At 41.5% G+C, this 24,240-nt stretch overlaps 1 protein-coding gene across 1 annotated transcript in view; it reads left to right on the forward strand.

The window, feature by feature from the left end:
- ccdc40 (coiled-coil domain 40 molecular ruler complex subunit) overlaps positions 1-24,240 on the forward strand; it is a 76,155-nt gene that overhangs the window by 19,456 nt on the left and 32,459 nt on the right. The window contains exons 4-8 of the mRNA XM_084425230.1: positions 5,071-5,192; positions 5,290-5,373; positions 5,557-5,776; positions 6,287-6,444; positions 6,654-6,776. Of these exons, the coding sequence (XP_084281356.1) occupies positions 5,071-5,192; positions 5,290-5,373; positions 5,557-5,776; positions 6,287-6,444; positions 6,654-6,776 (707 nt within the window). The remainder of the gene's footprint in view (positions 1-5,070; positions 5,193-5,289; positions 5,374-5,556; positions 5,777-6,286; positions 6,445-6,653; positions 6,777-24,240) is intronic.

The following is a 24,240-nucleotide window of genomic DNA, read 5'->3' on the forward strand; positions in this document are numbered from 1 at the left end:
CTAGCCGTGTTTTCTAACGGTGAAAAATAAAGGCATACCCCTCCCCTTTTTGGCACTGGGTAGCACACAAATGAAATTCTGTTTCAGAAATTCAATTTTAATGACGAAAGTCACATTTCTCCAATTATTGTCCTGCTCGGCGAGTGTAATATAATGTTTATTATAATTCAAGTTATAATATAATTATATTCTTTAACAATACAAGTCAAATTATATTGTTTTCGGTCTCTGAAGAGTCTCTGGAACAACTTAACGCATGGTCAAATCTCTACTTGTTCTCATGTCAATACATTTGAATATGAAAAGTCTTTCTGGCTCAGGGCTGATAAGATGTACATTCGCTGTTTCTCTTTTTTTCTTTGCTAGGTTTCGAATACCTTTTCTTCTCATTTAGTCTTTTTAAATGGCCATTTTAACGTTTGATTATTCTATTTACTCTTTAATTATATTTCACCCGCTTAGATCAGGAAACTATATCGCTTCGAGTTCCTTACTCAGGTCTCCGGCACAAGTGGTCAGCCCCGAAGATCAGAAGCTGAGGCAATTGGCTAAATATCTAGGATTTTGCCGTAATTCCCACGCGCAACAATCAAAGATATATTCAATAGCCCCCTTGGATGCCCTTCAGGAACTTAATTCAATCGTTTTACTTTAGTAGGTTTTGGCCACCATTAAAGACGCCAGTAGATCAACTTTACTTCTCTTTAAAGGAGAACTCCGGTCAATTTTAACATTGAGCTCATTTTTTTGTACATTTGGAGTGCTGTCAATACAGAGAACAACGACAAAAATCGGTGTTGCCTACACCGAGTTATTCTATTTTTAAAATTTGCACCCTATTGACTTCAATGGGGCAAGTAGTAAGCCTGCTTTTTAGCCTCTTAACATCCTTTAAGTGTCATTACAAGTGCACAGAAAATGTGAGTGATTCCTTCCGAGTGAACACGAGTGGATCTGACTGCAGTAGATGTTAGAGATATTAATAAAAATGAAGTTAATTCAGATTGTCGAGTTCACGCGCGTGATCATAGGTACTAAACCTATGCGCGTGAACTCGACAATCGATTACTATGGCCTTCCACCGAAAACAGGATGTAAACAAAGGTATGAGCGCTGGCTGAATTAACTTCATTTTTATTAATATCTCTAACATCTACTGCAGTCAGATCCACTCGTGTTCACTCGGAAGGAATCACTCACATTTTCTGTGCACTTGTAATGACACTTAAAGGATGTTAAGAGGCTAAAAAGCAGGCTTACAATACTTGCCCCATTGAAGTCAATAGGGTGCAAATTTTAAAAATAGAATAACTCGGTGTAGGCAACACCGATTTTTGTCGTTGTTCTCTGTATTGACAGCACTCCAAATGTACAAAAAAATGAGCTCAATGTTAAAATTGACCGGAGTTCTCCTTTAATAGCTTTGGATTAGCCAAGCCTGTGATTTTTCATGTACACTATCTAAAGTAACATTAAATTAGAACAGAAGTCATCGGAAGCGTGGTATATCCAAGCTAGGTTGACCAACCAGCATCTTGCTGATCCTAGACGGACAAACACATCCTCTCATCCAAGTAGCCTGCACACTTCCTGATATCAGTTATTAGCCGTCACTAATCTCTGACACAAACTTGTGGTAATATACGAATCCGTTCATCTTATTTGGGAAAAACAAATCTCAGAGTCATTCAGAATAAAATAAAACGTAAGCATTTATGATTTTTGTTCAAAGTTCTGAGTTGCTACGTTTTCTGACGCATCTCTGGAACGTTGAATATGAAAAGGTTTTTGTTTCAGGATTGATGAGATGCGTTCGCTGTTTCTGATTTTCAAATTCATTGTGAATCACATTATAGCCACCAAATTTAGCATAGACACACGTGTTTAATTCAGTTTACACAGGATACATGGCCTCTAGGCCAAGATACAACATCTACAACCTTTACCTAAGTGTTCCAAATACACTCACAGCAAAACAATAGAATACAACATCTATATCACCTTTGCTTAAGTGTTTCAAATATACTTACAGTAAAGTAATCCTGTGTTTAAAGAATAAACTTTAAATTAGCCTATGTGCATGTTGTAGCACAAACGACCAAATTGTGTTCTATGTGCACAATGTGTTAACCACAATTTCAATTTTGAAAATGCAGACAGGTTCAATGAATTTAGATGTTAAACTATTAAGCTATTTGCTATTGGGCTGCTACCTGACTAGCAAATGACGCTAATAGCTGAAGGCCTTGAGTGACCAAAGTTGTTAGTAAGAGTTTTAGATGCATTTGAGCTTTGGTTACTTGCAGAGTGCTGGTTCGTGTCATTAGATTGTGATTGTCTGCGTTTTTTTAAATAGGGTCAGGGTTCCAGACTGCGACCATTTTTTGAGAATGTGCGAGTTAATTTTATGTGGTCGCATTTGTGCGAGTGCATGGTCATGCATGGTACGCCTATAATAAGTGTTTATATTCTGACTATTTTAGCGGCTCGGCTACGGAGTTGCCCAGTGCCTACGTGACTCGCCATAGACATTAATGGAGAGAAGTAGCTCCGGCTACAATGTTCTTCCGCAAGACACTTGCAGTTTATTTATTAACGAACGTACACGTCACGCGCATTGCACACTGATGGTGAAACGCGCCAATTAGGAATTCAGGAATTACAAGCCAACGAGCCAGCATACAGCCTCAGACACAACTGATGACGAGAGCACAGGTGCGGACAGGGAGGAACCAAGTGAGCAAAGGAATATAGCAAATACATATTATGTTTATGTTTGATTATACCAAAAATAGGGCACAATCAGAACTCGTTACGTATTTCTGAAGGAGGGACTTCATAGAAGTCATCAGCCCGTTTTTAGGACAGTGAAAACAGCGGTATACAGATAAGTAAATTGTGTGAAAAATACTGTGTTTTTTTACACGCGAAACATGAACACATGTTATATTGCACACTGTAAACACAATCAAAGCTTCAAAAACACAGGAAAAACGGGACCTTTAAAGGACGCCGAATGGTTGACTCTGTGCCGTTTGGGTGCCGTATCACCTTAAGGGCTGAAACAGGCACTCTCTTTTCATAACTTTATCACATGCCTCATCTGTCTGAAAAGATTCGAGATTATTAGAGCAGGCTGCCTCATCTAAGAAGTGTACATTTTTGGCCCAATCGCTGTTAAGCTTTTTGGGAGACTTGCTTTTAGCATTTAGCTTAGCCTTAAGATCTGCAATGGTGTTTTTGTGATTTTTACACTTTTTAGTCAGGGCTAACAGCTCCGCTAGTAATTTATCTAGCTGTGTTTGAAGATCTTGAATCTTTTCCTTAGACTTTTGTGCCTCTGCATTTTTAGAATGCACTTCTTCACATTTAGCGTCCATAAGCGAAGATAGAAATTTTGTTAACTCATTTAGACGTTTATAACTTATGAAGTTTAAAGCCTCAATTATTTCACCATGTTTTGATTTCTTATGCTTACTACCCACTGTTTTCCACCAAGTGAAAATTTCATTGTCAATAGCATCCATGTTAAGACCTTTTCTACTGAGTTTGTACAGTGTAGGCTCAACCTTTTCAGCCCATAATGTAAACAGGACATGATCAGTACACATGATTTCATGGGACTACTTAGATTATTCTGATACTTCTAATCTCTGTTTCATACAATTCATGCAAATGGAGACTTTCCCTACTATGTCATGAAGTAATGAAAACAGACTTACTCACTCTGAGGTTAGAAGATCAGCATTAATCCATTCAAAAGTGTCCCAATTTCGATGACCAATTTGCAAATTAATTTGAATTACTTAATTTAATTCCATCGGTGTTAAAGTTTAAGCTTTTAAATGCAATATAGAGTTTGTCAAGATTAGTTTAGGTTTAGTATAGGATATTGATGTTTTCAATGTGGCTTTTGGGTCTACCAGTCAGCCAGTGACACAAAAGGGTTAAGCGTTCATCTGGCTGCTGCATCACGTTTCTAAACAAAGGGCTTTAATTCCGACCCGTAAACAATGCAAACATTTCTTCAACACTTCTATAAAGGGCAGAAAAAGTTTACTTACCATAGCGCCGGAAGAAAGAGAATATGTTCAAACCTCTTGCTGATTTTAGAATCCCAAATACTTGCTGGAAAGGACGTTTCTCGTGAAACTGTTTTGATCTGTTTTGAGATCACGCTCGAGGTCACCATGTTGTAAGGCCCGATATATTGGTCCAAAGCCGGTTTGCCAATACACAGGGAAGGTTATCACGTATTCTGTCCTCACTCATGCAAAGTATTGGTTGGTTAAATTCAATACATTAATCAAATGTATTTACTCGTTATTTCATCTGACTCCATAAATGAAAGGTTTTAATAATATCTGTGCCCCACTAAAAGTGAGCGAATGTTTGACTATTCCTTTTAACCATTAAATGAACAATGTCAAAATCAGTTAGAATAATCACATGTAACAATTTAATATTTCAGATATCAGAGATCAATTCCACAATCAATTCAAATATCTAGAACATGGTTATACATTGGTTACACCAAGTAATCTTACCCAGCTTGTACCAGAGAGAGAGAGAGAGAGAGAGAGAGAGAGAGAGAGAGAGAGACCACCTATTCCATTCCTGTCCAGCAAAGAAGAGACCAGAGAGAGGGAGCACACCTTCATTTATCCTCCTTGACCAGGTGACATGGGGGATGGGGGAGACCACCCTCAAATGGCTTAACCAGTTTTCTATAAACCTTATTATCTTTTATTTGATCTGTCTGGATGTGAGATATCTATACCACTCACTTTGAGACATTTCAAATGACACCGAAAACATAACAGTCAATGATAAACATTCACATTAAACCATGTTCTTGGTAGTTTGTGAGAGGAAGTGAGGTTGTGTGGGGGAGGTCGAATGTTAATTAGCCAGCAGGGCCCTTTTGTCTCTAGACCAGGCCTGCTCAACCAGTATTTTCAGTCTTACACCTTAAATGCTTGAACCCTGATAAATGCTGCTTGCAGCTTTAATTCTATCTTATTCTACAAGTGATACTCCTATTACACTTTTTGTTTTGTTTATGTGCAGATATAAACCACAGCATACCACAGCACACTCTCCAGCTGGAGATCAGTGGCATTGAGGCAGAAAGTAGAGTCGGAGAGGAAGATGAGGAAGAGGAAGAAATTGTGGTGCTGGATCCTGAGCATGTGTGTAAACCTAACGTGTTTTTTTCTTCCAAAGCAGTACATTTTCATATTTGTAATACATTTTCTGATGCTCTGTGTTCTTTTTTGTACTCTTTAGCCTTTAATGAAAAGATTCCAGTCTGCATTGAAAAAAACCCTCAGTAATCAGGTGGAGAGGTTGCACCTTGAGCTCCGCGAGAAGGTAAGAAATCTGTCAAAAAAATGATTGGTAGTTTCATCTACAAGTGATTGATATGAGTATTTCTTCATATAACTACACATGCATACTGGCCAGAAATGACTGATTCTGTTCTTCGGTAAATATATGCACACACTTGCATACAGACAGAGGCCAAGGAAACTGATCATTATTGCTCTGCTACAGATAGTAGTGGAGAAGGCAGAGGCCCAGAGGCGCCATGAACTTGCTGAAGAGGTATACATGGTCCACAAGATGTTGGCCAGACTCCAGGCCTCTCTGGAGGCAAGTCATGAGGCCAGTGCCCAGACTGTTGCTCATCGTAGACAGGCCCAAGACCAGCTGGATGGGGTAAAAAATCAGTACCAAGATATTGCCAGTCAGGCCAAAAAACAACAAATGCAAGGTGAGAAGATCATCAGTCTGTGTTATTTTTTAGTTAAGTTATTAAGTTTTTATCAATTTATTTTTATATCAGTTTTATTTTTATTTTCATTTTGTAATTTAAGTGCTTAAACTTGCGCTGATTTCAGTTAGTTGCAAGGCAACATTTCTAATTTTATTTTAGTCAATGTTTTTTAATCTAATGTTTATATTTTATTTCAGCTTAATTTCAATTAACAGAAATGTTTAGTTTTAGTTAATGATAAAACCCTGCTATTAACAAAAATAGTGAGAAATTTTTTACAGTAGAGAACATTTTCCGCAAAAAAAATCACATTTCAAGAAAATGATTTAAATTGCGATATTGAATCTCCTGTTGTTCATTAGTTTTGATCTCTCAAATAAATGAATCTGTGATTGGCAGATTGAAAATGATTTGAAAATAATCATTTTACAATTCTGTTTGGTGACGCCAGTGGTGCAGACAGAAAATCTCTGTAAGTCTTGCCTTGATCATATGCTCTCTTCATAGTCTCGGAATTACAATCTAAAGTGGACAACCTGGCCCTAAAGTTGCTCTACATGCAGGGGGCCAATAGTGACCTGCGTTCGGACATCAAAGCAATAATGAATGCTTCACACAAAGTCCAGAAAGAGAGAACTCAGGCAGAGGAGCAAAAATATCAGCAGGTGGAGTTCTAGAGCACATGATTTTGGTCAAATATGACCATTTCATGTGTTTTAGCACATATGAATCTCTTGTATAACTAATGTAACCAGAAAAGTATAGTTCTTCTGCGTTAATTTTATAAAAGTAAAAACAAATGATAACATACATTCTCCCCATTTCATTCAAGTAGATGTTTGTTTATACACCTCTCTCTCTTTCTGTCTGTCAGGATCTTTATGTTGAGCGATTGACAAAGCATGTGGAAAAGCTCTCCGAGCAGATCTCTCTGTATGAGGTTCAGATCATCGCTCAGACTGATCAGACAAAGGCTGCAAAGGAAGCTCTTTCTGAGGTTAGAAACCTCTGCAACAGATCATGTGAAGCATACACACTCAAATTTGATGAATTTAGTTATGAATTTTAAGCGCTATGAATGCATTTCACTGGATTCATGTAACGTGTTTGGTTACGTTAAATTTTTAAATATTATTGGGATCAGCAACACCGACTTTTAAAGTAAATTTCCATACTGTTCCATTAGTACATTTAGTTCCATTAGTAGCATTAATTCTGCCTTTAAAGGGAGTCAGATAAGAGTTCATCATTGATACAATAACATTCATCAATAATGATATTCAGTGTTCCTCCACCCTAGTCCATAACTTCTTTTAAATAGATAAAGTATAATTCAATAAAGAAGTGTACACTACCATTCAGAAAGTCTCTTATTCCTCTTATGTGTTTATTTGATACAGTAAAAACAGCAATATTGTGAAATATTAAAATAACTGTTTTTCATTTGAACATTTTAAAATGCAATTTATTCCTGTGATCCTGTGATATCATTCTGTGTCACATTCTAATATGGTGATTCGGTGCTCAAGAAACATTTCTTATTATTGTCAATGTTGAAAAAAGTTGTGCTGCTTAATATTTTAGTGGAAACCTTTCTATAATTATTTTTGGATTCTTTGAATAGAAATTAATAAAAAGCTCAAAAGAACAGCATTTATCCGAAATAGAAATCTATTGTAACTCTTTGCATTTCTTTACTGTCAATTTGAATCAATTAAATAAATACTTGCTTAATAAAAATATACATTTCTTTCAAATAAAAAAAATCTTACTGTTCCAAACTTTTGAATGGTAGTGTACAATTTTCTATAGGTACCATTTCAATTAAATATATCTGTTTGTTTGTCTATAAGGCCTATTGTCACACTGTCACTTAGTTTGCTGTTTCTCAAATGGAAGGCTGCATCCGACTTTGTCGCTGCATGTCGCTAGTCTCTGTACTGTGAGTCGCTTGTGGACGTTCCCAGTGTTGTCGCTCCGATGCTACTGGTAGACTGTACGTTTGGCCATATCTTTAGAAAATGCAATCTCAAGTGATATGTAAAACTAAGATATCATTCTAATTTCACTAGGAATTAGACTTAAAATAATTAAAAGTAACATCTGCAGTTGGAGAGTGTTTTGTGATATAAATTACAGCAGTGCTCACTGTATTACCCTTACGAATAAGAAGTATACTTCAAGTTAATTTTATGAAGTATACTTAAGTAATGTTCAAGTATATTTTTTAAGTATACTTTATGTAGTAAGTATACTAATATCATTGTGTACTTGTAGTAAACTTGTAAGTGTAAACTAAATTGGCCCACTTTTAGTATATAAAAGTATACTTTTAAGTGAACTATAAGTGTAACAGTAGTAAACTTTAAGTACACAACTAGGTTTCTCATTTGTAATGCATCTGTACTACAAGTAAACTTATAAGTATACTAGTAGTTTACTATTTTAATACAAGTAGTAAATTTTTTAGTTTATAAAAAGTACACACTGAAGTGTACTCTCAGTAAACTACTAGTTTAGTAGTTTATACTTCAAGTATATTTGTAAGTTTTCTTTAAGTGAACATAACATTATACTCATAGTTTACCATTTATATATTATTTTTGCACTTGCAGTATACTACTATGTTCAAATGTAGATATTATTTTTTATACTTGAAAAATACCGTTAACTGTACTTTAACTCATTTTAAAAACATTTTATTAGCTTCATGCATACTTTTTTATCAACACTTGAATGTTGGTAAGTTTAATAAAGAATGGCAACATTTTAAACAAAAACGTTGAGAAAATATTTTTTTTGTCAAATTATGATCAAAACGATGATCAAAACACAGATAGCGTAGATCGAGCATAGAGATCGAGTCCAAGGCCCCCAAAGCTTCACAGTCGTTTTCTCTTCATGGGTTATGCTTCATTTCATTTGGTAACATTAAGCAGTTTTGATTTACACGCTGTTTAATTTTTGATGATTACGTAATTTTATATTTTTTGAGTGGGCAATCTTCTATCACTTGTTTGCGGAAGAGGATTAGGGCCAGGCAATAATAAAAAAATAAAACCATCTCGAGATTAAAGTCATTATAATGCGAGATTAAAAAAGTCGAAATACAATATTGAGAATAAACTCATTACATTTCGAGAATAAAGTCATTGTGTTTCGAGAAAAAAACTTGTTAAATTTCGAGAAAAAAGTCGAAAAACAATCTTGAGAATAAACTCATTACATTTCGAGAATAAAGTCGTTGTGTTTCGAGAAAAAAACTCGTTAAATTTCGAGAAAAAACTGGAAATACAATCTTGAGAATAAACTCATTAAATTTCGAGAATAAAGTCGTTGTGTTTCGAGAAAAAAAGTCGAAATGAAATGTAGAGAATAATGCATTGTATCAGTGTTCATTATAGCCTACTGACAGAGGACATGGCAGAGTTGGATCACTTAGTCAAGCTATATTTTAGACTTTCTTTCAGTAACAAAGAATAGAACATTCTTAGGTCGGCTAGGTCTTTTTAGAAGAAAAAATCAGTCCAATTTGCGCGATGTACTCGCTTTTGTCCAACATGAAATTCAACGAGTTTTCGTGGTTTCCCAGGATACCATAAGACGCATTATTAAACTTGTTGATCCTCAAGGTGTGGAATTTCGACGAAGGAGAGTAGGCTACACTTGCGCTGGCCCAAATGCACTCTGGCATATGGACAGCTATGATAAATTAAAACCGTATGGCATTGCCATTAATGGCTGTATAGATGGTTACAGTCGTTACATTCTGTGGATGGAGGCGTACACAACCAACAACGATTAATAATGCGTCTTATGGTATCCTGGGAAACTACGAAACCTCGATGAGGTTGATATCAGTAGGCTATGCAATGAACATTGATCGAATGCGTTATTCTCTACATTTAATTTCGACTTTTTTTCTCAAAACACAACGACTTTATTTCTCGAAATTGAATGAGTTTATTCTCACAATTATTTCGACTTTTTTTCTCGAAATTTAACGACTTTTTTTCTCGAAACACAACGACTTTATTCTCGAAATTTAATGAGTTTATTCTCAAGATTGTATTTCGAGTTTTTTTCTCGAAATTTTACGAGTTTTTTCTCGAAACAATGACTTTATTCTCGATATTTAATTAGTTTATTCTCAAGATTGTATTTCGAGTTTTTTTCTCGAAATTGAAATATTTTTTTCTTGAAACACAACGACTTTATTCTCGATATTTAATGAGTTTATTCTCAAGATTGTATTTCGAGTTTTTTTCTCGAAATTTATTGAGTTTAATCTCGAATTATAATGACTTTAATCTCGAGATGGTTTTATTTTTTTATTATTGCTTGGCCCTAATCCTCTTCCGTACTTGTTTCAGCTTCTTCTTCTCTTGTGTACTAGAAGATGTGTCATATAGCGCCCCCTACCTTATAACAGTGGAAAAGCTGGATAGCTGGAAAATTCAGTCAATGGTGGGGAAAGAGTAAAGTAGAATTAAAGTAAATTCCTATGTACACTTTCAGTGGATTAGCCTACACAAAAATTCAGAAACGCAGAATTAGAAACATATCTGTTTTATATCAATATTCTAATCAACATTTTCAAACAATGTAAGTTTCATAAGACTGTATGAAAAACTATGTAAAAAAAGTATATTTAATAGGCTACTTGATCAAAAGAGTTAACACAACTACAAGCCAAGTATACTTTGAATACTTAACCCTCTGATGGTCCTCGGTCATTTCTGACCGAATAATTTTCTGTTTTGAATTTCTAAAAATCACAGCTTCATCGGAAGGTTATGATACTTGGTGACTTTTATGCATTAGGTATGTGAATACAAAAAAAAATTGAGGTCATGATCCGAGCATCCTAAGTGGTCGTAAAAAAAATAGTCACACTCGTGGTCTTCGGTCAAAAATGACCGACCCATAGGAAATGAATGGGAAATTTACAAAAACACAGGAATTCTCTGAATTTTTGTCTGTACAATCTACAAATCAGCCACGATTCTAAAAAAAAGTACACCGCAGTAAAGGGGTGACACTCTACAACATCAAGAGTGCAAAAAATTCACACCCACCCACACACACACACATACACACTTTTATACACATACACACCAATAAATTCAGATTACAAAAATCTGTTTTGAATTTTTTTAAATCACAGCTTCATCGGAATGTTACGAAACTTGGTGACTTTTCTGGCATTAGGTATGTGAACACAAAAAAAAATTGAGTTCATGATCCGAGCATGCTAAGTGGTCGTAAAAAAATTTGTCACGATTTTGGTCTTCGGTCAAAAATGACCCCCATAGGAAATGAATGGGAAATTGACAAAAACACAAAAATTCTCTACAAATCGGCCACGATGCAGAAAAAAAGTGCTCAGCAATGAAGGGGTGAAACTCTAAAACATCAAGAGTGAAAAACATAACATAATTAATAATTCTAATTAATATATATATATATATATATATATATATATATAATATAATATAATAATTATTAAAATTATTAAAATAATAATTAATAAAATGTTATAAACCTTGGCAAAAAGTATTATTTGAGAATTTCTAAAAAAATACATTCAATCCACATCTTTAAAGTAAGTAATTTGGTCCAAAAACAACTAGAATTCACAAGCATCTCCATTTAGAGCTATACATGCATCTAGTGGTAAACCCATGCAATAACATGATTTATTTAATTTTATGTTTAATAAATTGATTTTTTTATCTTTTTTTTTTTCTGAAAGCCTAGTCTCTATTTTACTGAAGAAAACTCCTCCCCAAGCATTTGGTGTTGGACTTGGGGAGTTTTAGGGCGTGACTTGGTCGTGCTCTCCGAGTGGTTCGGCAAAGGAGATCAGGTGGGGGTAGCAGAGCTTTGAGATCCTCTGGACAGTTTTCAGTGTGCATTTTGAAAAGCACAGTTGTTGCTGCAACAGTTCTACGATGGCTGAGCTGGCTGATTGCATATTTCCTTAGGGCAGTGTCCTCATCCTCCCCAATGATTTTCAGTGCCTTTTTCTGGATGTTGTCAAGCTGCCCAAGGGTGGTCTGTGATGCGTTCATCCAGGCAAGACATGAGTACTCCATGGTACTCCTGACTTGTGCCTTGTAGACATTGGCCCTACCTTTGACATCAAGCTTGTTGGCCAACCTACGCAGAGCTCCAAGACGCTGTCCAGCACGCTTGCAGATGTTTGACAGGTGATTAGTCCATAACAACTTCTTATCGATACATAGTCCCAGAATATTCAACTGCTCAAAAAGGTCAATTCTGGTTGCTCCAAAAAAAAGGTCCGGGCAGGATGGAGGCCTCTTTCTCGACAGAACTGTAGCCTTGCATTTGCTAGGCTCGAACGTGACCTTCCAGGTATCAGCCCACCTGCGAATATTCTCCAGGTCTTTATTTAGGGATGCTGCCACATTGGGACCATTAAGTGTCGTTACCGGGGCGTAAATGGTGGAATCATCCGCATATAGAAAAATGCTATTATCGCACTGTTCTACAACATCGTCTATGAAGATGGATTATAAAAGCGGGCCCGAGAATGGATCCCTGGGGCACCGAGGCGTTGATTGATTGAGGTGATGAGGACTGACCAGAGAGCACGACCTGGATGGACCTTCCTTCCAGGTAGTTCTGTAGCCAAGAATGTAATGGCCCAGTTATGCCTTTAGCAGAAAGCTTATCCAGAAGGCCGTTGTGCCAAACCTGGTCAAACGCTCCTTTAATGTCTAGTGCAACAATGTACACCTCACCTCCTTTGTCTAAGATGTTGTTCCACGTCTGCGACAAAACTGTAAGGAGGTCTGCTGTGCCGTGGTTCGGTTTAAATCCATACTGTTTATTAGAAATTAGTTTATGGCGGAAGAGGTATGAAGCTGTTTATGAACTGAGGATTCCATCACTTTGCTAAGGACTGAGAGGAGGGATATGGGACGATAATTTGTTGGGTCTGATTTTGAGTCTCTTTTATGTATTGGTATCACTCTGGCGTTTTTCCATTGTTTGGGGAACACGCCATGTGAGAAGAGAAGTTGAAAGAGACGAGTCTCAAAATACTAAATTTAAAAAGAATAAATATTATAGAACAAAAATAAATTGCATTGGTTTTTACTGGGATGGAGGAAGTTTCATTTTTAGGTGTCCGGTCACTTCTGACCGGGAAGGCCAAGAACGTGACTCCTAAACGAAGACCATCAGAGGGTTAATTATACTTTACAGTATTTCTCGATCAAAAGATTGAGTACAAGTACAGGCCAAATATACTTGGACTTTTCTCTCAGTATAAGTCTTTCTTATTTTTAGTTTAAAATAAGTATACTAATAGAACACGTGAATAAACTTCTTTTTCGTAAGGGTAAACATCTATCAACAAATGAAACTTACTCATACTGTCAAAAATTACTAAAACGTCATTGGAATTTGACAAATAATCAATTTTCTTGTCCCTAATAATCAACATAATGCAGGGGAAATGGCAATATGAACTGCAGCAGTGCTAAACTGTTCACTGTTCATCATATAACAACACACAAACTGTCAATGTATGAATCAAACTCACTAAGACTGCCAACAAGTTCTTTTTAAATCATTTTAATATATCCATGTTTGTGGTTACAGTCAAATCATAACTGAAATCACACCTGGGGCCGTATGTATAAAGCCACTCAGAGTAAAATTTTAGTCTTGAGTCTGTCAAAATTCTAAGAATGACATAATTTTACTCTTATTCATAGACTAGAATATGTGTGATTCATAAAGGTTCCTAAGTGTTAAGATTAGGTCTCAGCTCCTAAATTATTTAATAGAGCTGGAGTGGTATCCTAACCTAGTTAGGAGTAACAAGATGGCAGCAGAGAGGATGCGGCCACGCACTTTTCAACGAAAATATGATGTATTGGAGTTAAATGATGATGTTGATCAAACGATAAAAAAGTTTAATCATCAAGGTATTCTTTTTGTAACTTACCTTTAAGAAATTTTACAGCAATGAAATGAAATGAAAGTAATAATTATATTTTTGGCAACTGGAAAAATGCAGCAGTGCACCTGTGATGACTCGGGCCCTTCAGTCCACAGTTAGCAGGCTCTTGAATAGCACTATTGTGGCACTTACCACACCAAATATACAGTAGTGACCAAAAGTGATGTGCAGAGGTTTTTTTTATTTATTTTTAATGACCCTACAAGTTTGCGTAAACCATCAAATTATGAGGAAAATATTTTTATATTTATATTTTTTTTATATTTTAAAATATGAGGGAAGAACAAAACACTACATTTAGTGAAGGTATTTATATGACAAAATTATTTCAAGTCACCTTTATTTCTACAGTGCTTTTTACAATACAGATTGTTTCAAAGCAGCTTTACAGAGTAAACAGGAAAATAATGCAATAAAGTTAGTCTTGGCTGTACAGCAGCTCTAGAAGAAAATAATGTCATTGTCTGGCTTAAAGGTATAGCGGAGGATTTTCCAGAATTTTAGAAAAGAACCGCCCTCTCCACTTTTTGAAAAAATGCACATGCGCAACACTCTACCTGCTCCCGAGAGGGAACGCCTTTTAAACGTGTGCACGAGAGAGCATGCACGAGCTAATCATAGCTTACATTAACTTTTACTAGCAGTGATTTTAAATGGATTTCTCCAAATAGCATGCCAAACTTTACCTGTCAAGTAGAAACTTTGCGACTGAGGCATCAGTGGGAAGCCCAACCTGTGTTTTGAGCGCACGCCATCGTGTGAATCGTGTGCATGAGCACGTACGACGGCCTTACATAAACATATCACCAGAATGATTGACACTTAGGAGGACCAATAGTCTTGATGATCCACCCGGAAAAAGAAAATCCTCCGCTATACCTTTAAGTAAGGTCAGTGTTGATTAATTTCTACCAGAAAGACTCGGGAGGCAAAATGCCGAAACAAGTATACATTTATTAACAGCCCAGCAAGCAAGTATTGTGTTATAAAGTTCTTTGGCGTAGACCCCGTCCGTAGCTCGCAATCAGAGGGTACGGATTCTGCATTTCCTGCCTGAAGACGAAGGCAGGGGCGCAGCCGACCCTTTGGGAGGTATGGACAGGGACCATCCTGGTGGTGGTGGGGAGGATGGAGGTGAATGTAGGCGTCAGCATCTGCGAACAGACATGTGTAAGTACCGTTCCCTATCGTCCGGTCACTACGACGTACGTCGTGGTGAACGACGAATAGGAATCTCGCTAGAGAGGCCAATCTACTTCGAGTGAAACTAAAACAAGCCAATACACATTGGCGTGCAATCATTTGCATCAGCTGCGCAGCCTCGCAGCGCGGGTATTTAACGAGCAGCTGGTGCGATTGCACTTCAGCTTTTTGCTTCGGAGCCAAGCACTTCGATGCGTTCTACAGAGAGTGTGACTTCAAAGACGAGCCTTTTTTGGACCTCTCCTTCCCGGTGCGGGCATTACAGCACGGCAGCGCAAGCAGTCTTTTCTTTCTCTCTTCTTTTTCTCTGTCTTTTTTTTTTTTTTTACATACTGAGCAAACAAAAAAGCTGTTATAACAGCTGGTAAGGTGCGCCATCAGAGCGCTCAAAAGCTGTTCTTACAGCTGGTAAGACCTGCCAGCAAGAGAGAGAGACAGCGCACAGACAGGTGCACATTCCTGTCTGTGGTCGCAGTGACTGTTCCCCTGCGTGTTTCAGCACCAGTGAGAGCAGTCCCTAAAAGAGCTTAAACAGATAGAGAGCGTCTTTTTAAAGATGACTTTCTATCTGTGTGTTTCTGGATGCGGTCGTTACCTGGGCTCACGGGATGGTCACGAACGCTGCCTCGTGTGTCTGGGCATTAAACACGCTGAGGCAGCGTTTGTGGATGAGTCATGTACCCATTGTGGGAAGATGACCATCGCGGAGCTGCGGTCGAGACTCACGTTCCTGCAAAGGGGCGGAGTCCCCGTGCCTCTGCCTCAATCCAATCCTCCTCAGAGGGTTGCTTCGGGCAGTGACATGGATGACCTGAGGATCACGGTGAGTGCGTCTCCTTCGGGGAACCAACCCCCTAGGAGCCCTCACCCCTCTCACGCTCCGCAGCCAGTTGAGCCCCCATTGGAGAAAGCTGGACCATCCTCGCGGTGTGTACCGGTTGTCTCCTTTGGGGCTCCGTGTGAAGATCAGATGTCGATCGCTGCATCGGAGGGTGGGTCAGACTTCTTCGCGGATGACGAATCGGCACCGCTGCCTCCTTCGGGTGTGCCAGCGGTGCCTGAGACGGACCCGGAGATGATGGCCATGCTTTCCCGGGCCGCCAACGGGGTCGGGCTCGTGTGGAATCCTCCACCGTGTCCCGAACCCTCGAGGTTGGACGATTGGTATCTCGGGGTGGCGCGCGCTGGTTCTCAGCAACCCACCCCAGTGCCTTTCTTCCCGGAAGTGCATGAGGAGCTTACGGGGACATGGACGGCACCTTTCACTGACAGAAACCGTCCCGGTGGCTCCTCCTCCCTCACCACCCTTGATGCCGGGGCGGCTAAGGGATATGCCGTTGCTATGCAACTGTGCCCTAACTCCACTTGGCGTGGAGAACCGTGTCTTCCTTCCCGGGCCTGTAAGTACTCGTCGGATTTAACCGGCAAGGCTTACAAGGCCTGTGGGGAAGCTGCCTCTGCCATGCACGCCATGGCGTTGCTGCAGGTCCATCAGGCCAAGGCACTGAAGGACCTGCACGAGGGTGGTCACGATCCCCAAGTTCTTCAGGAACTTCGCATCGCGACAGACCTCGCGCTTTGTGCGACGAAGGTGACTGTCGGTGGGTTGTGCGATGTCCACCTTGGTGGTCCAGGAACGCCATCTCTGATGGTACCAGCGGTACCCAAATTTTCAATAAAAGAGCAGTTTCTTCCGTCTCTGGGTCCGAAGAGGGCCCGGAGAGCAGTGGGGGGAAAGAATCCTCACCACTCTCATCCGCCTCTTCTTTCGCCAGCAGGCAGCAGTGTGCAGTTCGAGAACGCAACCAAGCCGCCTCCTGCACCTCCGGCCTCGTGGAACCAGGTAAGTGTTGCACAGCACACTCAGACTCCGCTACGGGCCGCCTCCCAGAGAGAGCCTCCCGAGCCGAGCCCCTGTGTTCCACCTCACTGCCCCACTCCGGGTACGCCTACGGTCCCTTTGGTCCTGCTTGTACGGTCTCTGCGAGCCTGGCTAGCGCTCCCCAGTCTGTCTTGCTGGCTCATTCGGACCATCAGGCTCGGCTATGCGATTCAGTTCGCCCGGCGTCCCCCCAAGTTTCGGGCCATCCACTCCACTACAGTGAGAGCAGCTGATGCCCATGTCTTGCACGCGGAGATCGCAGTCCTACTGGCGAAGGACGCGATAGAGCCGGTCCCTCCAGCCGATATGAGGTCAGGGCACTACAATCCCTACTTCATTGTACCTAAGAAAGGTGGTGGGTTACGACTGATCTTGGACCTGCGAGTTTTGAATCAGAGCTTTCACAAGCTACCGTTCAAAGTGCTCACGCAGAAACACATTTTCGAGTGCATCCGTCCCCAAGATTGGTTTGCAGCGATCGACCTGAAGGACGCGTACTTTCATGTCTCAATTCTTCCTCGACACAGGCCGTTTCTGCGCTTTGCGTTCGAAGGTCGAGCATATCAGTACAAGGTCCTGCCCTTCGGGCTGGCCCTGTCTCCCCGTGTCTTCACGAAAGTCACGGAGGGGGCCCTTGTTCCCAGGAGAGAACAGGGCGTTCGCATTCTCAACTATCTCGACGACTGGCTCATACTAGCACACTCTCGAGATCAGTTATGCGAACACAGGGACCTCGTGCTCAGGCACCTCAGCCAGCTGGGCCTTCAGGTCAACTGGGAGAAGAGCAAACTCGCCCCCGTGCAGAGGATCTCTTTTCTCGGTATGGAGTTGGATTCGGTCGCACAGACAGCGCGCCTCACAGAGCAACGCGCTCAGTCAGTGCTGGACTGCTTGAACACGTTCAAAGGCAGGACGGTGGTCCCACTGAAATTCTTTCAGAGGCTCCTGGGGTAGAGTCCTGCACGGGTACGGGTAGCTGTATCTACCGTATCCGACTGTATCTACCGTAGCTCGTATCCAACGGGTGACCCGCAAATTTTGCTCAAACGGGTGAAAAATATCCAACTGTGTCGGATACGGGTGCAGGTCGGGTCGGACACGAGCTAAACACGGGTCTAAACGGGTTTAAAACAATCACATGCAAACGTAAAAATATAGGCTATGCATATTTTTAGGAACACATCTACAAAAATATGCCTGTATTTCAAGTTGATAAAATAATTTAAAATCCACATCAGTTTATTTGTGCCCACGCGCCACGCCCTCCCAGGATCTATAACGTTACCTAGGCTACTTTCACTTTTAAAAATTCATCATAACCGCGCGCGATCTGCTTGCAGTCGTCGAGATGGATGCTGAGGAGTTGAAGAAAAGAATAGCTAGTGGAGATTGTAAAGTTGTCGACAATACGTCATCAAAAATCAAGTCCAGTGTGTGGGAGAAATTTGGAGTTATCTGAAGAAAATATTGTGAAAGGCTTATTTGCTGCATGCATTTTCGTGTTGGATTATAGCCGTAAATGTGGAACTTCATTGCCGAGGAAGCACGCAGATAACTGTGGTAACAAACCAAGCAGTTTTATCGAACAGTATTTTTCAAATTTAACACTGTTAAGTATGTGTGGTGTGCAGGGCGTGTTTGAACCCCAAATTGTCAAATGTAGGCTAGACGAAATTGCGTGGCATATAGTGTTGTAGCCGCGTCTGTTCGATTGGTAAGATGTTACAAGGTTACTCAGTTTTACGTTAGCCATGTTCTTCATGTACCGGCCTTTTGACAGCTTCGGCTGAAGTTGTCCTTGTGTTAATTGTCGTGTAATAACTTCTGTGACCTGGCAATAAACATTTTTGTAATTGTGTCTATAATGTGATTGGTTAAACTGATTTTATTTCGGGTGCAGGTCGGGTCTCGGTTCTATTTTAAGCGGGTCGGGTCGGGTGCGGATTTTAATTAGTGCTGCTGTCGGAAAACGGGTCAGATACGGTTTTAAGCACTGCGGGTACGGGTGGGTGCGGATTTACAAAATCGGACCCGTGCAGGACTCTGTCCTGGGGCATATGGCAGCGGCAGCAGCAGTAACTCCGCTCGGGCTGCTCCATATGAGACCGCTTCAGCACTGGCTTCACGGCCGAGTCCCGAGATGGGCATGGCATCACGGCACTCACCGGGTGACAATCACACCGGCGTGCCGCCAGACCTTCAGCCCGTGGTCAGACCCCTCGTTCCTTCGGGCAGGAGTCCCCTTAGAACAGGTGTCCAGGCATGCTGTGGTATTCACAGATGCCTCTGCCACCGGCTGGGGTGCCACGTACAACGGGCATGCAGTGTCAGGGGTGTGGACGGGCCCCCAACTGCACTGGCACATCAACTGCCTCGAGTTGCTAGCAGTACGTCTCGCTCTGAGCCGCCTAAAAAGGCCGCTACAGGGCAGAGACGTGCTGGTCCGTACAGACAACACTGCGACCGTTGCGTACATCAACCGTCAAGGTGGTCTACACTCCTGTCGCAACTCGCCCGCCATCTCCTCCTTTGGAGTCAGAAGCATCTGAGGTCGCTTCGAGCCATGTATGTCCCTGGTGTGCAGGTGGAGGAGCAGGTCCTTCTGGTGGCTCCCTATTGGCCCACCCGGACTTGGTTCCCAGAACTCATGCTCCTCGTGACAGTCCCTCCCTGGCCCATTCCTCTGAGGAAGGATCTTCTGACTCAGAGACGGGGCACCCTATGGCACCCGCGTCCAGACCTCTGGAAACTCCATGTCTGGTCCCTGGACGGAACGCGGAGGTTCTAGGTGACTTACCCCCAGAGGTACTTAACACCATCACTTCTGCGCGAGCGCCGTCTACGAGACGTGCGTACGCCTTTAAGTGGAACCTGTTCGTCGAGTGGTGTTCCTCCCGCAGAGAGGACCCCCGAAGATGTTCGATAGGGTCAGTGCTTTCCTTCTTGCAGCAAGGGTTGGAGCGAAGGCTGTCTCCCTCCACCCTTAAAGTACATGCTGCTGCTATTTCAGCATATCATGACCACATAGATGGCAAAACAGTTGGAAAGCACGACCTGGTCGTCAGGTTCCTTAGGGGAGCGAGACGATTAAATCCTCCATACCCTCTTGGGACCTTTCCCTGGTGCTCCGAGCACTTCAGGATGCTCCCTTTGAGCCTTTGCAGTCAGTGAAGTCAGTCTTCTCTCCTTGAAGACTTTGCTGCTGATTGCACTGGCCTCGATCAAGAGGGTAGGGGACCTGCAAGCATTTTCGGTCGACGAATCGTGCCTAGAGTTCGGGCCGGGTGACAACCATGTTGTACTGAGACCCCAGCCTGGCTATGTGCCCAAGGTTCCTACCACTCCCTTTAGAGATCAGGTAGTGAACCTGCAAGCGCTGCCCCTGGAGGAGGCAGACCCAGCCCTGGCTTTGCTCTGTCCCGTTCGCGCTCTGCGTATGTACGTGGACAGAACTCAAAGCGTCAGGACCTCATACCAGCTCTTTGTCTGTTACGGAGGCCAGCAGAAGGGAAAGGCTGTCTCCAAGCAGAGGATGGCCCACTGGATAGTGGATGCCATCGCCTCGGCTTACCAAGCTCAAGGCTTGCCCTGCCCGCTCAGGTGGCATGCACACTCCACGAGAGGCGTTGCATCCTCCTGGGCGCTGGCACGTGGCTCCTCGCTAACATATATCTGTAGAGCTGCGGGCTGGGCGACACCTAACACGTTCGCTAGATTCTATAGCTTACGTGTAGAGCCTGGCCCTGTCCCATTTCTCCCCCCTTAAAACTTCCACTTGGTTTTGAGTGCCCTCGAAAGTAAAGTCCCCTCAACGAGGGAAGTGGAGTTGAAGATCTTTCCCTATGAAATGGAACACCACTATATGCAAATTAGCGCGGCAAACCTCAGTACGTCACGCCCAGCAAACCTCAGTACGTCACGCGCAGCATCTACTACTATTTTCATTCAGAAAATGTATTAGACGCTGCCACTTTAAGACCGAATGCAGATCTAATAATACACATTTTCTCCCAACTATTCCACAACTAACTCCCATTTAAGACATAAACTGTGTTAAAGTGAATCTCCAAACCGGTAATTTAGCCATATTTTTGTCTGTATTTGATCGTTTATATTCGCGCACATGAAACCCATAGTATAGGTTGCTTGTCTAGTTGCAGTCCGTTTCCGAACGCGCGCCGCCATGGGAACAGGGTCAACGTGGGAACAGGGTCAAAAACAAGGGTTAGGGCAGAAATCTAGGGTAAGGGGAGGTATTGGGACAGGCCCCCTGTGTCCTCCCGTGTTCTCGCCCTAAACGGGTAGAAGCACTGTGAGTACCGGTTCTGTCGGCTTGCTGCACCCTTATTGCTCCAGAGTCAAAACCTGTTGAGTCCTCCAAACACCCTCAGCCCGGACATGGCGGAGCGTCCGGTGCCAGGCCTTTATCCGCTGAATCCTTGAGAACCGGGTCTAGGCTGGGTCCCATATGTGTGACTCTACGGGGATTCCATATGTGTATATTCTCCACGGCTGCTCCTAAACGGAAGCCCGTGTCTTTCCCTTGGGCTAAGTCATCCATTATTCATATGCAGTACAACCCTCGGGTTAGTCCATATGTCTATTCCCACATAACTCTCCTTAAGAATGTGGCTCCTGCAGCGTTCCCCTCTCTCAGATCGGGCACGCTTTCCCAGTGTTATCCAATAATCTCACTGTATGGGTTATCACGGAACAACAGTGACGGATACTCTCGGTGTAAGCCCTCTCCTATCGTCCTTCCAGGCAAGAAGGTGTGGAGGCTTACACAGGGCTCTGGATGGGGTGCAGCAGCTGTGGCACTTTGGTAGGGATTCCTATTCGTCGTTCACCACGACGTACGTCGTAGTGATCGGACGATAGGGAACGTCTCGGTTACATATGGTAACCCTCGTTCCCTGAGGGAGGGAACGGAGACGTACGTCCCGTCGCCACATCTGCTGCTACCCACTGGGGCGACCAGCTTTTCAGGCTTGGCTCCTCAGCAAAAAACTGAAGTGCAATCGCACCAGCTGCTCGTTAAATACCCACGCTGCGAGGCTGCGCAGCTGATGCAAATGATTGCACGCCAATGTGTATTGGCTTGTTTTAGTTTCACTCGAAGTAGATTGGCCTCTCTAGCGAGATTCCTATTTGTCGTTCACCACGACGTACGTCTCCGTTCCCTCCCTCAGGGAACGAGGGTTACCATATGTAACCGAGACGATCTTTTATACTACAAGTATTAGAACACAATTGAATAGATGAGAAGGTAATAAGTGACGTAACAATTTAGTCTTCCTGGCAGAACTTACGCTAAAGCTTTCATTTCCATTGTAAAAATCATTAGTTGTCTATTTAGTTCACTGATTTCTCCAGAGCGGCTGTATAGATAAATGATGTCATCGTCCAGCTCAGTTCAATTCTCATGTAATGGTGTCAGTGCAGGCAAATCAACAATATTGTTGAATATTAAGTGACAAAAAAGGGGCAAACTACAGCTACAGGTTTTAGAAAAACTAAAAAGCTCACAGGAGGAAAAAAAAGCATACATTGTCTGCAATATAGTAATTTATTAATATTTCATTGTCCTCTTTTGTTTTTTCATGTGTTCATAATTTCTTTGTATGACAGCCTGGCTAAAAAATATGTCTGTACAATTTGGAATGTTTCATTGTGTTAGCACAAATAAAGAATTGACTCCAGGCACAACTACACAATACGCTTACAAAATCTTTAACACATTTTTAATACTATTTGAATAAAGGGTGAATCTGACAATTTTCCTTTGCCTCACTTTTCCACAGGGCATCAATACTAATTTGTGATAATTTTGCACAATGCAAAGCATCATTTAAAAATAAATTTAAATATTAAAGTTTCAGTGTCTTAATTAAATTATTTTATTATAATTACATTAAATGATTGGTGTCATGCTGCAGTGACCTCACCCTTGCAGGCTCACTATTGGCTTATTCAGTGGTTGAGGGTGGCCATTTTGGGTTGACATCATTGTAGTCCTTAGTTAACAACACTTAAGTCCCACTTCAGTCAGCACTTAAGAATCAGTCTTATACTTTACTGAAAGTTGCTTTTTGCTTCTTTATACAAGTCTCCTACTCTACTCTTTTTACTAAGAATTTTTCGACACTTAAGTCAAAGCTTAAGACTATTCTTAAGAGCAATTCTTAGAGGTTTTATACATACGGGCCCAGAACTCTGTCCTGTCTTCCTTGCACTCGACACGGTGACGTGAGCTCCACAGTCTTCATTCCTATTGGTTCCTATTCACTTCTAATTTGCATAAAGTTAAAATTTCTGAACTTCTGTCGTGTGTCTCGCGTCGCTTGACACGCCTACATTCTGTCGCGCAATGCTCTCTGTCGCTCGTGACAATAAGCAATGGCAATAAGATGACGCAGATGCAGAATGAAATTGCCTATAAGCCTATGAAGGAGTGAGCCAGCTCTCAGATTTCATCAAAAATATCTTAATTTGTGTTCCGAAGATGAACTCCGTCTTACGGAGTTGGAACAACATGAGGGTGAGTAATTACTGACAGAATTTTCATTTTTGGGTGAACTAACCCTTTAAAGGCCCTTTCACACTGGACGCGATTTTGACGCACGAATAATTTGCGCGATGGTTTTATTTTTTGATCAGCTGTTTTTGTGCTTCCACACCGAACGCGAATGTGCTGCGGCGAAAAAACTACTTTTATTTTTTCCGCTTCGATGTCGATTTTTTTTTACTTTTGCGGCGACAGAATAGGCTTCAGCCAATCACATACTACAAGGACAACGATTTGAAAGACAACGTGTGGCGTAGCATTGCCAACCAACACGGTTATCACGACTGTGAGTGTGTTGTGTGATAGTTTTAGTCGTTGTATAGTCCTGTGCTGTGTAGGCTAGCAGGCTAAACTACATTTGGGATAGAAAGCTAACACTATTACGTCAAAGATAGAGACAGAGACCGTGTTTACTTTGAACATGTAACAAAATGTAGTGAGACTATGCTGCTTTTAGTATACTATACATTCTTTGTGTGATATGTACAGTTTCTAGTCGAATGATTTAAACTTGTTACACACACACATACACTCACTCGCGCGCGCACACACACGCTCACTTCGTGTGTTACATGTAATGTGTAGTGACATTACAAAACGCACTGTGTGAAGACGCAAAAAACTGCACATAAGCATACTCCCCTTCAGACTCTGTTCTTTAAGATTGGTTGCACCCAAAACCTTCTTTTCTGTCTTTTAAAGAAAATGAAAAGCTCGTCTTCACTGGATGATGATGATGAAGTGTCCATGTTTTCTCAGCTGTCGGCGCGAAAGTTTTGGAATGTTGAAGCTTTCTGAACGTCACAGACGTT

The sequence above is a fragment of the Rutilus rutilus genome (genome assembly GCF_951802725.1).
Source record: "Rutilus rutilus genome assembly, chromosome: 12".
Taxonomy (NCBI): Eukaryota; Metazoa; Chordata; class Actinopteri; order Cypriniformes; family Leuciscidae; genus Rutilus; species Rutilus rutilus.